Genomic DNA, 16776 nt, shown 5'->3' with positions numbered 1-16776 from the left:
GCTGCAGGGCACAGAGGGGCCGGGTGGGGTCCCAGCTGCCCGGCGGCCGGCCTGCGGGGCCTGGAGCCGGCAGGGAGGGAGGCGCGGTGCGGACTCGTGCTCCTGGCGAGGGTCCGGGAGTGTCGGGCGGAGGAGTTGGGAACCCTGGCGCTCCCGGATCCTGGAAGGCGGGGTAGGAGGAGGGGGCGCCGCCTGTGGCCCGAGCGGCAGGCGAGCGCTGGAGGGAACAGAGGGAACCTGTGTGGTCAGAGGGGCGGGTCCGCCCCCGGGGAGGGAGGGAGCCCTGCTTGGCCCGCGCCGCCTCCCGTCCCCCCCGCCCCAGGAGAGAGAGAGGCTCTTTGTCCGGGCTGGGCTGCAGCTGAGGGGGGCGGGGAGACTCCGGGCCCTTCTCCAGTGTAGTCCCCTCTGGAGGGCCGAGTGGATGAGGAACTGCACCCTAACCTTTACGTCCGCTGCCCCCGCAGGTGGTGGGCAGTGGTGGTGCTGGCTGCGCTCCCCTCCCTGGGCGCAGGTGGGGAGACCCCCGAAGCCCCTCCAGAGTCATGGACGCAGCTTTGGTTCTTCCGTTTTTTGGTGAATGCTGCTGGCTACGCCAGCTTTATGGTTCCCGGCTACCTGATGGTGCAGTACTTCAGGCGGAAGAACTACCTGGAGACAGGTGTGTGCGCTAAGGGTGGGTTGGTGTGCTAGGTCCGTTTTATGACTGCTGACTAGCCGTCCAAATAGGGGTGTGGCTTGGAAAGGGAGGGAGGGGGACCTGCAGGCCTGACAGCGGGATAGCTGGCTGCTCTGGGGAAGATGAGGTCTGGACCTTGTGTGCCTTTTTTTAGGCAGGGGTCTCTGCTTCCCCCTGGTGAAAACTTGTGTGTTTGGCAACGAGCCCAAGGCCTCTGACGAGGTTCCTCTGGCTTCACGGTCGGAGCCGGCAGAGACCACTCCCACTTGGCAGGCCCTGAAGCTGCTCTTCTGTGGTGCGGGGCTGCAGGTAGGTAGGCGGGCGCTGCTTCTCTTCCTGGGTGGGGTCCCGGTGCACAGGGACTGCGCGGAACCGAAGTTTTCACCCTACCAGTCCCAACAGTCCCCTGGCTAGTGTGTTATGTGGCCCCTCCTCCCAGGGGCACACTGAACCATCATCTTAGAAGTGGTTGGAGGACATGCTGTCTTTTCCTTCCTTCTTTCCTCTTACCCTCTTTTCTGTGATGTCTTTTGTGCTGCTCCTACACTTCCGCCTTGCGATGATGTGTCTCATGTAGTGTTAACCCACTGATCGAAGTTTGGGGAAGCCGTTCAGCCTTGTGAGAAGGAGCTAAGATGCTGAGCTCTCGGCACTTGGGCGTGCGCACTGCTAACTGTCCACATGCTGAACTAACAGGTGTCCCATCTTTTAACTCCCTGAATTGACTGAGAAAATATAGGAAGATACCTGGGATGGAGTCGGCTTTAACAGCCCCTTGTGTGGGACGCACAGGGTTTTCACACACACTTGATTCTCTCCAAGGTGAATGCAGGCTTGGGAAGGGAGACGAAACTTCTAGTTACTATGGAGGGACCAAAATACGTCTGCTGTCCTTTGAATCATTTTGATATCTGAGGAGAGGGAAGTTGTCCGGATGCTTTTTTACCCCTTTCCCTTCTCTTGCATCTCTTCTCCCCCGTCCTCGTCCTCCCTCGCCCAGGTGTCCTATCTGACTTGGGGAGTGCTGCAGGAGAGAGTGATGACCCGCAGCTATGGGGCTACCGCCACATCCCCGGGCGAGCGCTTCACGGACTCCCAGTTCCTGGTGCTAATGAACCGCGTGCTGGCGCTGGTCGTCGCCGGCATCTACTGCACCCTCTGCAAGCAGCCCCGCCACGGGGCCCCCATGTACCGCTACTCCTTTGCCAGCCTGTCCAATGTGCTTAGCAGCTGGTGTCAGTACGAAGCTCTCAAGTTCGTCAGCTTCCCCACCCAGGTGCTGGCCAAGGCCTCCAAGGTGATCCCGGTCATGCTGATGGGCAAGTTGGTGTCTCGGCGCAGCTATGAACACTGGGAATACCTGACAGCCGGCCTCATCTCCATCGGGGTCAGCATGTTTCTGCTGTCCAGCGGACCGGAGCCTCGCAGCTCCCCGGCCACCACGCTGTCAGGCCTCATCCTGCTGGCAGGCTACATCGCCTTCGACAGCTTCACCTCTAACTGGCAGGATGCCCTGTTTGCCTATAAGATGTCTTCGGTGCAGATGATGTTCGGGGTCAACTTCTTCTCCTGCCTCTTCACGGTGGGCTCCCTGCTGGAGCAGGGGGCCCTCCTGGAGGGAACCCGCTTCATGGGGCGACACAGTGAATTTGCTGCACATGCCCTGCTGCTGTCGGTCTGCTCCGCGTGCGGCCAGCTTTTCATTTTCTACACCATCGGGCAGTTTGGGGCCGCCATCTTCACCATCATCATGACCCTCCGCCAGGCCTTCGCCATCCTCCTCTCCTGCCTTCTTTATGGCCACGCTGTCACTGTGGTGGGGGGTCTGGGGGTGGCTGTGGTCTTTGCTGCCCTCCTGCTCAGAGTCTATGCCCGGGGCCGCCTAAAGCAACGGGGCAAGAAGGCTGTGCCTGTCGAGTCTCCGGTGCAGAAAGTCTGAGGGGCCTGAGGGGTGGAGTGGAAGACCCTCACCACGCCAATTTCCCTCTCCTACTTAACTTCTGAGGCGGCTGGCTCAGGGGAAGAATGCAGGTTTTTTCCTCAGTATCACCAACCAGCTCCCCAAGTTGGAGTTGAGTCCAAGAGGCAGCCTTCCCCTTTGCCTTAAGTCACCCGTTCTCTAGTAGGGATTCTTCTGAGGACTGGCCTCAGTGTGGAGGGGAGCCGAGAAGGCAGAAGCACCTTCCGAAGCCCCCACCCCCTCCAGTTTCTGGACGTCTTGCCCTGTGGGCTCCACCAACATCTCACCCTGTGCTTGTCCCCTACCCTGAGTAGCCCACCCTTGCGGACGCCCTCCCAGAGACCTACAGTTCTTACTCTGGCGAGAAAAGCACAAGTGTTGTAGGCTCCAAGTGCTGCTTTCCCAGGAGTCCATGAAAGATGGTGCTGTGCTGGAGGGGGATGGGAGAGCCCTGCCCAGTGACACCACCTTCTCCGCTCCTGGATCCCTAGGCTCTGCTCCAAGAGGCAGCTGCAGGTTTTGGTACTTTGGAAATGTAATTTTGCTCTTATAATTTTATTTTATTAAATTAAATTGCAATGGGCTTAAGTCCTGTGTTTTGGCTCACTCGAGTGTATGCTTTAGGAAGGGGACCAAAAGGATATTATACGTGCTAGTTTGAAGCTACCTTTTAGAGTCAATGTTGGGGGACTTCAGAAGTGCTAAGTGGCTACAGGTGACCTTAGCTTTCAATGTACCAGAAATACCTATCTGCAGAATGACAGCAGGTACAACTTGGGATAGAGACAAGGAAACACAGAAGGCAACATCACATCCACTTTACAAGGGAGAGCATAACTGTATAAAACGGTATCTTTATTTGCATACTTTAATCTCAACAAAATAAACAAAACCACAATACACATCCAAACCCCTTGTCAAATATCGGAAGGGATAGGGCTTGAGGGCCTTCTTTCCTGCCTCAAACCAAAGACAGGAGGGGAAAAAAAAAATCACTAGACATCAGCAGAAGGAACCAGGTGAACCAGGGCCACTCAGGGCTGCTGGGGAGCCAGGGGGACACTATACAGCGGGCATGAGGTCCGCGGGTAGAACTAATCTACTTCTTCCATGCGAGAGGCATCCTCATCACCCTCAAGGGGGGGGATCTCATCAGGAACAGCAGCACTGGGTTCCTCTGCTGTCACTTCATCTTCATCAATGCCTGGAAGTAGAAAAAAATGGCACATGAACTTTGATCCAACTAAGTCAAAATTTGTCCCTGTGAGACCAGCTCCCCAGTTCCTTGCCCTGCCCTCTGGTAACAAAGATACTCACCCAGGCCTAGCTTGATCATGCGGTAGATGCGGTTGGAGTGAGTCTGGGGATCCTCGAGTGAGAAGCCAGAAGAGAGCAGAGCCGTTTCAAAGAGCAGCACCACCAGGTCCTTGACAGCCTTGTCGTTCTTGTCCGCCTCCGCCTTCTGCCTCAGTGTCTCCACGATGGGGTGGTCAGGATTGATCTCCAGGTGCTTCTTGGCCATCATATAGCCCATCGTAGAGTTGTCCCGAAGGGCCTGGGCTTTCATGATCCGCTCCATGTTGGCCGTCCAGCCGTAGGTGCTAGTCACAATGCAGCAGGGTGAAGACACTAACCTGTTGGAGATTGTCACCTGTGGACAGCCACAAAAACATACGTTGATAGGAAATCAGATTACCATTTCCAGGCTAAAATGACCGTATGTTAAGTTCTATTCTCTGAAGAAACTCAAGCAAAGCCAGAACCTTTGTCCAATATTAGATACACCAACCTTAAATTAAACCTGCCTGGTTTAGACAAGCTCTAAACCAACGAGGCTACTTACGACTACTCATTGCGCAGCACCCCGAGGTTAGGAGGGAAGCAGCCCTAAAAGCACTTGCTCACAAAATACATCCTAGGTCCCAGAATTGTTTACCTTCTCAACTTTCTTATCCAAGATTTCTTTCATGAGTTTGCAGAGGTTCTCAAACTTGGCCTTGCTCTCCTCCATTTTCTTCTTCTCCTCCTCATCCTCAGGTAGCTCTAGGCCCTCCTTGGTAACCGAGACCAGACTCTTCCCATCAAATTCCTTGAGCTGCTGCACGCAGTACTCGTCGATGGGCTCCGTCATATACACGACCTCGAAGCCCCGCTTCCGCACTCGCTCCACAAACGCAGAGTTGGCAACCTGCTCTTTGCTCTCGCCTGTAGAGTTATTGAAGTGACTCGGGTCACGACGTCAGTTCCCAGGGATTCCCAAATGCCCTCCCCACCGTCCTCACACCCGAGAAGCTTTGATCAGACCCAGGCTCCAACGCACCAGTGATGTAATAGATGGACTTCTGGGTCTCCTTCATGCGGGACACATACTCTGAAAGAGACGTCATCTCATCCCCAGACTGGGACGTGTGGTAGCGCAGCAGCTCGGAGAGGCAGCGCCGGTTGGTGGAGTCCTCATGGATTCCAAGCTTCAAGGGTGGGAAAAAAACAATTTTACCTGTAAATAATCTGTTACCCTCTATGTGAATGAAAAATAACCGTCCGCCATAATTTTAAAGTAACTGTTTTGCGTCTCTACCTTAAGGTTTTTAGAGAACGCCTCATAGAATTTCTTATAGTTCCTTGTCTTCTGCCAGTTCAGAGAAGAGCTCAAGGCACTTCTTCACGATATTTTTGCGAATGACTTTCAAGATTTTGCTCTGCTGGAGCATTTCTCGGGAGATGTTCAGGGGCAGGTCCTCGGAGTCAACCACACCACGGATGAAGTCTGCAATCAAGCAGGGAGAAAGTAGAGTTAAAAATAGGGCAGGGACACCTGGGTGGCTGTTAGTTATGCATCTGCCTTCAGCTCAGGTCATGATCCCAGGGTCCTACATTGGGCTCCTTGCTCAGTGGGGAGCCTACTGCTCTCCATTTGTGTTCATGTGCTCTCTCAAATACATAAAATATTTTAAAAAATATAAATAAATAAAAATAAGACTATCTAAATTCAATAGGACCCATTTTCTCACCAAACCTTCATTTGCCATGTTATCTACAATGAAGACTTCATTTCCAAAAAAAAAAAAAAAACCCAAAACCAAAAAAACCCAAGACCTCACTTTCTTGAGAATGCTGAGGGGGCTTCACCGGACTGTACCCAACTACATGAGACCAGGACAACACTCACTGAGATACTCTGGTATCAATTCATCACAGCTGTCCATGATGAACACACGGCGAACGTAGAGTTTGATGTTGTTCTTTTTCTTCTTGTTCTCAAAGAGGTCAAAAGGAGCCCGACGGGGAATGAATAGCAGTGCCCTGAATTCCAACTGACCTTCTACAGAGAAGTGCTGAAAAAAAATCCAAGACAAACCAATAGTATACTTCAAGACAGAAGTGTTTATTCCCAACATCACTTCAATAAACAGTTTAGAACAAAGATCTTCCCCAAGAACCAAGGATAAAGAGATGCCATAGGACAGCTGTTGAGCAAATTAAGCTCTCACACCCTGAATTAAGCTACAATGGGACAGCTATGTTTAAACCCTTTGATCAAAGAGAAAACAATACCATCAAGAACCTGCCATGCAGACAAAGTGAGGTCACTGGGAAGGATGTCCTTTCTTCACTGTGGACATCAGTAGGTGAATGGACACGGCTCCATGGCATTCAGTTCCCACCTACCGGCCAGGCGGGCAAGTTCCACCTGTCCACCACCAGCAGCATCCTTCTGCCTGCTCCTCCTATTGAGTCGACATGGAAGGCTTCTCACCTTGACCGCCAAGTGGTCTTCCCAGTCATTAGTAAGGCTCTTGTAAAACTCTCCGTATTCCTCCTGGGTAATGTCATCAGGGTTTCTGGTCCAAATGGGCTTGGTCTTGTTCAGTTCTTCCTGATCAATGTATTTCTCCTTAATCTTCTTTGTTTTCTTTTTTTTGTCCTTCCCGCTATCATCCTCCTCATCGGAGCCCACATCTTCAATCTTGGGCTTCTCCTCGTCGTCTTGATCTTCTTCCTCTTTCTCCCCTTTCTCCTCCTCTGCTTCATCATCACTGATTTCTTTCTCTCGCTCCTTCTCCAACTGCAAGTACAAAACACCCGTCGTTGCAGAACACAGAACACCAAAACACCAGGGACCATCCCCTTGTCCCAAGCAGCAGACAACGTATGTGTGAGGATCGCCAGCCCACACTCACATAAAGGGTGATGGGATAACCTATGAACTGCGAGTGCTTCTTCACCACTTCTTTGACACGTCTCTCCTCTAAATATTCTGTCTGGTCTTCTTTAAGATGGAGGATCACTTTAGTACCCCGGCCAATGGGCTCGCCTAGGAAAAGTCAATCACGATACAGTAAGGACAGAAAATTAAATACAGAACTGTAACGAAAAAACTACTTTACAGAGAACACGCTTACGATCTCTATTACAGATTTCCCCAGAATTCTAGGCCAGACAACTTAACCAGAAAGTCAACTTACCATGGTCTGCACGTACAGTGAAGGAGCCCCCGGCAGAAGACTCCCAGGCATACTGCTCATCATCATTGTGCTTTGTGATAACAACGACCTTTTCTGCTACCAGGTAGGCAGAATAAAAGCCAACGCCAAATTGTCCAATCATGGAAATGTCTGCACCAGCCTGCCAGAAAGTTTTTAAAGTCAAACGCTAGTTTAAAAAAACACAAAACACCACACCAAACCAAAGAATATCCACAAAAACGAACAGTGCGTGTCTAGCTAAAACACCACATACCTGAAGAGCCTCCATGAATGCCTTAGTCCCAGACTTAGCAATAGTTCCCAAGTTATTTACGAGATCCGCTTTGGTCATACCAATGCCTGTGTCCACTAGAGTCAGGGTGCGTTCCTGGGGGTTGGGGATGATGTCAATTTTCAGCTCTTTACCGCTGTCCAACTTGGAGGGGTCTGTCAGGCTCTCATAGCGGATCTTGTCCAAGGCCTAAAAATACAAGTATCAATTTTACATTTCTGCTTCCCAAAGCTCATCTTGATCCAAAAGAAAACTTTTTCACGTCCAAGTAGCCTTAGTTGTGATTACCACCCCAACCTGAGGTTTAAGAACCACAGTTAGAATTACAATATTCCAACTATCCCCGTAGAGTAAAGCAAACTCTTCTAAGAACGGTAGCAGTTTTATCCCCTCCAACAGCAGCCCCACAAAATGCCAAACCATCCTTCTCCCTTCTCCTGAATGCTGAAAACAAATACCACAAGGTTCCCAAAGCACTCACATCAGAAGCATTACTGATCAACTCCCGAAGGAAAATTTCCTTGTTAGAATAGAAGGTATTGATGATGAGGGACATGAGTTGGGCAATTTCTGCCTGGAAGGCGAAAGTCTCCACCTCCTCCTCTCCATGGTGCACTTCCTCGGGCATCTAAAATAAGAACAGTCAAGAATTACAAAAGAACACCATGGCCCCATATTTAACACTCAAGTTCATCCCAGTCTCAATGAAGACTCAAAGAGATTTACTTCAAACTGCTTTGAGCTGGGTACTAAACATATTCCTGAAAGACTGTAAAACGTTTCTTCAAAGACACCAGCCTATACCCTTAGGAAGAACCCAATTTAGAAAGAAAAATTCATAAAGCTTCTTCAACACAATATACAATGTCAAATGTTTCGGAAAGATATTTTGGAGTCTAAATACTTTAAATGGTCCATGGGACCCAACAACCTCATCGTCACTGGGTAGCTTGTTGGACATGCAGATCGTGGCTCCAACACAAAAAGGGCTCCAGGCATTTGAAGGAGAAACACCACTGACTGCAGTTCTGTTACCTTTTTTGGTAGGAAAAACAGTAGCCCAAAATGATTGATTTCATGTTAAAAGAGGAATAATTGGGAACTGGCTCTCCCACTGAGTATCTCCCACAAGCACATGTGGGATTGCTGCCTCAGGGCACAGGAGAGGATTACCCCTGAGACCGGTGGATACCCGCCCAAGATGCTACGAAGACAAAGAGCCGATAAAAGCAAAAGCTCCACCGTGACCCCCTGAACACACGTGACTACAATATAGAACCAAACCAAACACAACTAAGATGGTGGCCGTAGTCCGCTGGGCAGACCCTCGTCACTGCCGGACATGCATCGGCCAGGGCCACGCGAGAAGGGGGCGCCACCGCGCAGCCTCCCTTCGCCCCAGCATCCGGGCACCAGGGCGGGGCGCCGGGTTCCAGAAGCTTCCAGAACAATCTCAGCTCTCTGGGAGGGGCGGGGGAGGAAAGGGCCCATGAATCTTCCAGAGCCTGCCCCCTCTTCTTCCCTCCCCCACACCGACCCTGCAGGAAAGATCTGGAAGAAGGGAGAAAGCACCATGGGCCAGAGCCGGCCGTACACGTTCCTCGCCAAAAAACCTCACAGAAAAGAACCGAAAACACTTGAAAAACGCTTCCCACAGAGCAGATGCCAAAGCCAGGTCAACACCAGGCTGTGCTGAGTCACGTCCAGCGCGCACACCCACAACCCTTGGGGACTCTCCGGCGCCCCGTAGCCGCGTCCGGAAGTGGAAAGGCAAACATGGCAGCGTCCCGGACCGGCGCGGACACCACGTGCAGCTGCCCACTACCCCAAGCCCACTCCGCGGCCCATCTCCCCCACGGGTAGTCGCCGCCCGGGGGAAGCCCCCCCCACGCACGGATTTAAAAACAAGCCCAACTCGCGAACCCCCTCCCGCCCGCCCCCAAAACAAATTTGGAGTCGTCCTATTCCAGGGGCCGCTCCGCCACAACAAAATCTAAGCTTTGATAAGGACATGAGGAACGAAAGCAACTCAAAAGACCATTCCAGGCACAAAAATCTGAATGGAACTCCAATCTTACCTTAAAGGGAAAAAGCTGTAAGCACTACAGACCACGGTGGGTAGGGGCTGCGGCTGCCTACGACTCCGCAACAAGGCTGCGCGGGGGTGACTCAAGAGAGCGGTTGTGCGCCCCCAACCGCTCTATATACGGCGAAGCACAGCCCAGCTGCCCGCCCCCGAATCCCTCCGCCTTAAAGGAGGCTGCCTGTCAGCCCCACACCTGCCGCTGCCCGCCCACCTTGACGTCATGGACCAAAATAGGGGAGGGGGCGGGGTGGGGCGGGGTAGGGCGGGAGCAGCAGCTCTCAGTCTCCGCCTTAAGAGGACTCGCAGGTATTCCTTTTTGTGGCCCCATCTCCACACTTCCAAGGCATGATCCCTCTCCAAGAGCTAAAGATTGGAAATGCTCGTATGTCATAAACGGGGGGTATAGGGGCGCGGATGCCACTGACCTTCCTATAAACCTGTGAGGCAGGCGCCTCCAAACCCAAGAGTCCTGTCCTGGAGGAACATCTAAAAAGGTGGAGGGCGGAGATAGAAGCGGCCAACCACTCCGATCTCGGCTCCCAGGTTCGACTTTTTTTGCTATAATCTCCCCTACGCACTCTTACAGCCCTGATAAGGGGAAGGGGTTTTCTTTAGGGATGGTGCGGAATTCGAGGTCTAACTTAAGGCAGCCCCCGGATCCCGGCCCTCCCTGGGGCAGGAAGAAGAGTCAGGGCTTTGCAGCGGGGCGTGGCTCCGGCTGGGGGAAGGGCGCCGGCCTGGGCAGGCAGGGGGACTCTTTGCCTGCGCCCAGCGGAAGGAGCGACGACGGCGGTACTGCGATTACTTCCAGCAGTTTCCAGACCCGCCTTGGAGGCCCCGCCCCTGCCACGCCCCCTTCCTCCAGGCCCCGCCCCGCCTTCTGCGGTTTGGGCCTTCTCTGCAGCTGCTGTGTTACCCATGCGACTCTGCCGGGGTCCCCGGGGAGGAGGAGGTGCGCTCTCCCAATCCTGTTTATCCTAGGAAGCCGCGGGACCCTGTTTTCCACCTGCCAGGCCCAGCTAGCTTGGCACTCCCTCGGGAGTGGGACGGAGCATAAAGGAAATGATTGACCCCCCCTTCCCTATCAATCACACGGCCCTGGGCTGTAGGGGCGGTTGTGCCGGCGCCGCCTTCAGAGAACAGAGACTGGGGATGCGTTCGCCAACGCGGGGGGATGGGAAGGGGGACCCCTCCCCAACTCCTGCAGTCTCCCACGTGTGTAGAACACTGAAACATGAGTCTCCCCTGCGTGAGCACATCGAGCCATTTCTCAGTCTGGTTTCTTTTTTTTTTTTTCGCCCTTTTCGCTCCTGCAGCTGCCAGACCGGCGGAGGAGGGGGTCTCCAGGGACCCCTGCAGAGTGGCAGGGATTCTTGGAGGTCGCTTGAAGACGCTGGCCAGAGGGCAGCCCGCTGCAGTCCGCCAGAAGTTGAGCTGTGGCGCCGGAGCTCCCAAGCCCCCACACCGTTAGCCTGCCCAAAGAGCTGTGGGACGCCATACCTCACTTGGCTCTGCCCCTATTGCGTGCCTTCCTGGAGGGGAAGTGGGCCTTGTCTATCCAAGGCCGCCATCTAGGAATCCTGTCGGACCCACAGCCCCTCCGGAAGAGAATGGCCACTTCCTGCTCTGTGACCTTGTAGATGTACCTCAGCTGCCTTCCTGGCCCACAGTGTCCTCCACTGGAATGCTGGGGAGGGGTCCCCCAAGAAAACCACCACCACCCCTAGTCCTTCTTCAACAGCCCTGGTGCCCCCATCTTCCTTCCTTTGTATTTTCTTTATTCATGTGTTAAATTCCAGAGAACAAAGGACCCTCCCTTTCCTTATCTTTGCCCCACACTCCAGACCTAATTACCCAGCTGCCACCACAATTTCATTTCTCCTTACTCTTCTGTTCCCCTTCCTATGGTGTGTGAAAAACCTGATACTGGAAGTTAATGAGCTTGGGAAGGGTGCTGTTACCAGGAATCTCCCAGGATTTCTGCTTCTGATCAAAATCTCAAAGGAAGTGTGTCATCCCTCAACATACCCTCTCTCCCTCTGGGCAGAAGGGGTCTAGCAAATTAAAAATCTCCCTAGTTCACAAAGAGCAGTCACACCATTCCACAGTCTTGTGAAGTGGTGAAAGTGAGTGTCCACAGTCTAGGAGCTGGGAAAGCAAGGCTTCAGTGAGATCAGTCAGCTCAAAGCCTTTGTTGCACCAACCCTTGCTCCTTGCTTCAGAAATGGAGTGGAGATGCTGTCTCTCCCCCCAGGTCCCAAGTCCAGGGCAGAGCAGAAGTCACTCCTGTTGATCAGTCTTAGAATCAGAGACCTCTCAGGGGTCTTCTAATGGGAAGCTCTCACATCTTGCACTAGCACAGAAATTCTACCTTCTCTTCTGGAAGCCTTCTCCCACTCACTGACACTCACTTATGCCCCCACAGTAAGTGCCTGGGAATGCAAAAATGCATAAACAAGATGGAGCTTTCAGCCCACCAGGGGCTGCTGCAGGACAGGCATGAATCATAGCAATGTGGGAGAATTATCAGAGACTCCCAGCTCAGCCTGAGCAAGGGGGCAGGCTTAGGGCTAAGGCTAGCCAGCCCGTGGCACAGATCTATTCCCGGAAGAGGGAAGAGCATGGAAAGGCACCGCCCTGACAGAAGGGCCATAGCCTAGGAGCGCCGGAGGGAGGCAGAGGTGCTGAAAGTGACCCTGCCGGCAGGGTTCGGGTCACCAAGGGCCATAAATGCCATGCCAAGGAGTCCTGACCTTAGCTTAGAGTGAGGGAAGCCACTGAAGGCTATTAAAAACAGCTTAAACCCCCTAGATCTCTAGAATCCTATTTCCGGCAGCACTTGGAATGCTCACTGTTCCCAAGACACCCTTTGTTCCTGACGAGGCCGCAAAGACCCAACCCAGCCTTCTGTTGTTGGAGGGTAGCCAGATGAAGCAAGAACTGACAAACTGTGGCCTGCAGCTGGTGGGCCTGTCGCTTGTTTTTATATGGCTTATGGGGAAGAATGTTTTTCACATTTTTTACCCTGTTGAAAAAATCAAGAGAAAGAAAATATTTTGGCATGTGAAAAGTACATGAAATTTGAATTTGTGTTCATAGAGCTTCACTGAAACATAGCCGCGCTTACTTGTTTCCATGTTGTCTTTGGCTCATTTTATGCTGCAGTGGCAGAGTTGATAGTGCAGCAGAGACCAGGTAGCTTGCGAAGTCTAAAATACGTAGTCTCTCACCTTTTACAGGGAAGACTTACCCCTGATCTAGCTAAAGCACAGTGAAGTCTTGGAGCACAGACTCAGGGGCTGCTCCAACTGGGAATTCTTCTAATGAGGCTGCACCACGGACCTTTTAAGGGGATCAGGAAGGCTGCCAAGATCAGAGGCAATGGATGAATAAAGCAGCCCAAAGCATGAGGACCTCAGGGATTGTGCAAGCATGGGGAGTAGCTCCGGATCCTTGACTCTTGGAACAGGCACCCTTCCCAAGCTCAGCGGCTGCCAGATGGGTCCTGTCCTGGTTCTACCCGGTTCCATGAGGCTTATATCTCTGACCTCCGTAGGGAGTACCCGGCACTGACATCCCCACAGGCCGATGGACTTGATGTTCAGAGAGGTTGGACAATTGAGCCAGTCTGCATGGCCAGCCTGGGCTCCAGCTCTGCCTCAGTTTCCACATTCAGTTGGGACATGAGACATTTCTTTCACAACTTTCACTCACTTCATTGTTAGTACTGTACTTTTTGTTTTTGATGCAATGGCAATTTTCCTTCATTTTAGGTTTCCGGAAGACTTTGGAAAGCAATCGACTTTTGTTTATTGGTCCCACAACTTGGCAAACTACCTTATTAGTCTAATTTGTTTTTTGTGTTTTAGGTACAACCCTATCTATCATCCGAGAACAAGGACAGTTTGGTTTCTCACTTTCTAATCCTTGTATCTCTTCTTGTTACACTGCACCAGCCAGGACCTGCAAGTCGGCTTCTCCCTGTGCCCCTCACCCCACTTGTGCTCTCTCAAGCTCTCTCTCTCAAATAAATAAAATCTTTTAAAAAAAAGTATTCATTTCCAATTATTTTTATATTATCTTTTAAAAAAATATTTTATTTATTTGTTTGACAGAGAGAGAGAACAAGCAGGGGGAGCTGCAGAGGGAGAGGGAGAAGCAGGCTCCCCACTGAGAAGGAAGCCCGATATGGGGCTCGATCCCAGGACCCTGGGATCATGACCCGAGCCGAAGACAGATGCTTAACAGACTGAGCCACCCAGGCGCCCCTATATTATCTTTTAATTACATTATAGACATACAATGCAATGTGTATAATACCGGCTCTTTTGTATTTGAGACTTCTTCTGTAACCTAGGATGTGGTTAATATGTGAAAAGTTTCCATGCATGCTTGAGAAAAATATATATTATTTAGTTATTGCATAAAAGTCTAAATATATTAAATCTATTAAGTCAAGCCAGTTAATTGTGTTGCTCAAAGAAACAGAAAAAAACACATGGGGACTCCATGGGACATAGCTTGGAGAAGGCAAAAGCTGAAAGTGGGAAGATCACACAGGAGTAGGGAAGAGGCACGGTATTCACCTTTTCTGTGGTAGAACGATGGTACATGAGGCCTGAAGGCAGGGGAGGAGGACCACTCTGCGTTGGAGGGGATCAAGAGTCTGTTTTAGGCATGTTATGGGGCACCAAAGAGAAAAAAATTTTTTTAAAGATTTTATTTATTTATTTGACAGAGAGAGACAGCAAGAGAGGGAACACAAGCAGGGGGAGTGGGAGAGGAAGAAGCAGGCTCCCAGCAGAGGAGCCCGATGCGGGGCTCGAGCCCAGGACCCTGGGACCACGCCCGAGCCGAAGGCAGACGCCTAACGACTGAGCCACCCAGGCACCCCCAAAGAAAGAATGTTCAGGAGACAGAGACTGACGGCTGAAGTCATGGACAAGAATTACATTTCTCAGGGGAGAGTAGTGAAAAGGCCAGAGTTATGATCTAAGCCATTTTGAAATTGTAAATAGTGTATCTTTGATGCCTACTCTATTTATACACATATGAGTGTGTCTTGTCTCTCTGAGGGCATAGTATCAGTGACCCTAGGCGGGGTGTGACTGAGTCCTGCCTGTCATTGTCAACTCAGCTCTAAATTGTCCTGCTCCAGGGGCGCCTGGTTGGCACAGCGGTTAAGCATCTGCCTTTGGCTCAGGGCGTGATCCCGGCGTTATGGGATCAAGCCCCACATCAGGCTCTTCCGCTATGAAGCCGCTTCTTCCTCTCTCACTCCCCCTGCTTGTGTTCCCTCTCTCGCTGGCTGTCTCTATCTCTGTCAAATAAATAAATAAAATCTTATAAATAAATAAATAAATAAATAAATAAATAAATAAATAAATCGTCCTGCTCCTGCCATGATGTCCACCAGGTGTCTCTTCCTGTCTTGGGTATTGTTCAGTGTTCCCGGTCCGTTTGACTAAGGTAAAACTTAACGCCAAATCAGTTCAGCCCAGAGTAAATTACCGGCAGGGGAAGGGGTGGGGGGTGGGGGGGCTCTACCACAAACAACCCTGACCTACTTAACTACTCTGCCTGTCACCTGACTCGCCCCAGGCACAAGTCACTGCCCAATGTACAGTTCTCACCAGACTGGATTTCTGGGCCCGGTGCCTGCCTGGTCCACCTACACCCAGATAAGGGACTGGCAGGGCTGTGGTTGTGCTACTGGGTGCTGAGGAACTCACAAACAGGAGGGACTAGGGTTAGACATCAGGAGGGACTTTGCTACTTTCACCTGGGGAAGATTACATGGGAGTTCCAGATCTTGGGAGGCTTGGGATCTTTGGGTATATGACAAGAGAACTCTCTGCAATGTTTTGAAGGCTAGGGAGGAAGGTATACCGGGCTTGCGTTACGGTGTCACACACAGGAGGCCTTGTATCTCCATCCCCTTCACTATCTGGGAATTCTCCCATCTCTCCGAGTCTATCTATCTCTCTGCTTATCTGATGGGTAGAGAGAGACAGGCAGAGACTTGTATTTACCCGGTGTTTTGCGGTTTACAAAATATTTTTCCATCCTTCAACCATTCCAGCTTCAGTTTTCTGGAGTACAATGGGCAGCACCGCATAGGGTTACCGGGAGACGGGAGGCCACTAGATACCGAGGCGGGACCAGAGTGGTAGGTGAAAGCGAGTTGTTACTACCTCGGTCCGGAGTTTCATAGCCCAGAGAAAGGCAGCGCGAGTGTGCCTACCCTTGCTTTACAGATGAGCGGCTCAGAGATGGAAAATGCCTTGTTCAAGGTCATCCAGGCTTAAGGGACAGCGCAGGCGGCCTCAAGACGCCCAATCCGGTCTCCCACTCGCCAGGGGTCAGGTGTGAACGGCCGCGCAGCACGCGGGACGGATGACGTCACCACACCCGCCGCCGTGGGGCGGGGCTAAGCAGACGTGGTCCCGCCCCACCGCGCCCAGCCGTGGTCGGGTTCGGTTCTGCCGTTCTGGGCTGTCAATCGCTAATCTGGGACCCGCGGGGCGGTTGGCACTGGAAATGGCTGCTGTGGGGGAAAATGAGGTCTGGTTCTCCAAGGCTCCGGGGACTGAAGCTGGGGAGAGGAGCAGCGAGCCGGGGGAGCGCACCAGGCCTCGGCTCATCCTAATTGATTCTTGGTGCCACGTGTCTCTAGGGTAATCGTTTCTTGCATCCAGGCTCTCTGGCAGACTCCCTAAATCACCTTAGCCAAGTCCATATATATAGGTTACCCTGTTTGAAGAACAAGGACTTGGGCCCGGAGGATGGGACCTGCCCGGGGTCACACAGCTGGTACTTGGCAGGCCCGAGATGGAATCTTAGGCTCTAAATCGGAACCCACCCCCTAGGCAGGTCCTGGAGAGGTCCCCCGCTTTGTGGGGTCCTGCTGACTCATTTAGCAGTTGCCCTGTAGTCTGGGGCCAGAATGCCAACTGGCTCATTGACAGCAAGCACCAGGACTGCCGAAGCTAGAGAGGGCTCTCAGTGAGCACCTCCCCTCTTCGAGGGGCCTTGTGCAGGAGCTAGGAGCCCAGCTTGGGTACTGCACTGCTGGGTTGGGGAGGGGGGACGCGGGTTGTATTCATGTGAGGTGACCATCTCCACACCCACTGCCAGCTTGCCCTGGAGACCAGATGGGCCTCACTGCCAGATCTACCAGCTGGCTGACTTCCCTCAGCCTACCACTCTTCCTGCGTGTCAAGACTCTGGGTTTCAGGCAGAGCCTGCTGGCCAGAAGGCACGGCTATCTCTTTAAAATGATTCTGCATTTCTGTG

The 16776-nt window shown here is 52.2% G+C and overlaps 2 protein-coding genes across 4 annotated transcripts in view; one reads left to right on the top strand and one right to left on the bottom strand.

Moving 5' to 3' along the window:
- The window catches only part of SLC35B2 (solute carrier family 35 member B2), a 3504-nt gene extending 280 nt beyond the window's left edge, over positions 1–3224 (top strand). The window contains exons 1-4 of one of the 3 annotated variants that reach the window (XM_019794367.2): positions 11–172; positions 465–658; positions 831–985; positions 1677–3224. In XM_019794367.2, coding sequence (XP_019649926.1) covers positions 601–658; positions 831–985; positions 1677–2615 — 1152 coding nt within the window. In that variant the 5' untranslated portion in view covers positions 11–172; positions 465–600 and the 3' untranslated portion in view covers positions 2616–3224. Of the gene's footprint in view, positions 1–10; positions 173–271; positions 659–830; positions 986–1676 lie in introns of those variants that run through there. The other 2 variants (XM_011218719.3, XM_034647893.1) reach the window with 2 other exon arrangements.
- Positions 3225–3469: 245 nt separating this feature from the next.
- Positions 3470–8370, bottom strand: HSP90AB1 (heat shock protein 90 alpha family class B member 1). Its single transcript, XM_034647892.1, is given in 13 exon segments — positions 3470–3840; positions 3954–4287; positions 4573–4841; positions 4957–5104; positions 5215–5257; positions 5259–5403; positions 5806–5971; positions 6394–6702; positions 6818–6951; positions 7103–7262; positions 7377–7583; positions 7876–8022; positions 8326–8370. Coding segments are annotated over 13 exon segments (2202 nt in total). The 5' UTR covers positions 8356–8370; the 3' UTR covers positions 3470–3730.
- Positions 8371–16776: the final 8406 nt, after the last annotated feature.

Source organism: Ailuropoda melanoleuca, chromosome 19 (assembly GCF_002007445.2).
Source record: "Ailuropoda melanoleuca isolate Jingjing chromosome 19, ASM200744v2, whole genome shotgun sequence".
Lineage (NCBI taxonomy): Eukaryota > Metazoa > Chordata > Mammalia > Carnivora > Ursidae > Ailuropoda > Ailuropoda melanoleuca.
Note: the sequence above shows the minus strand (reverse complement) of the source record. Positions and strands in the feature narration are given on the sequence as shown.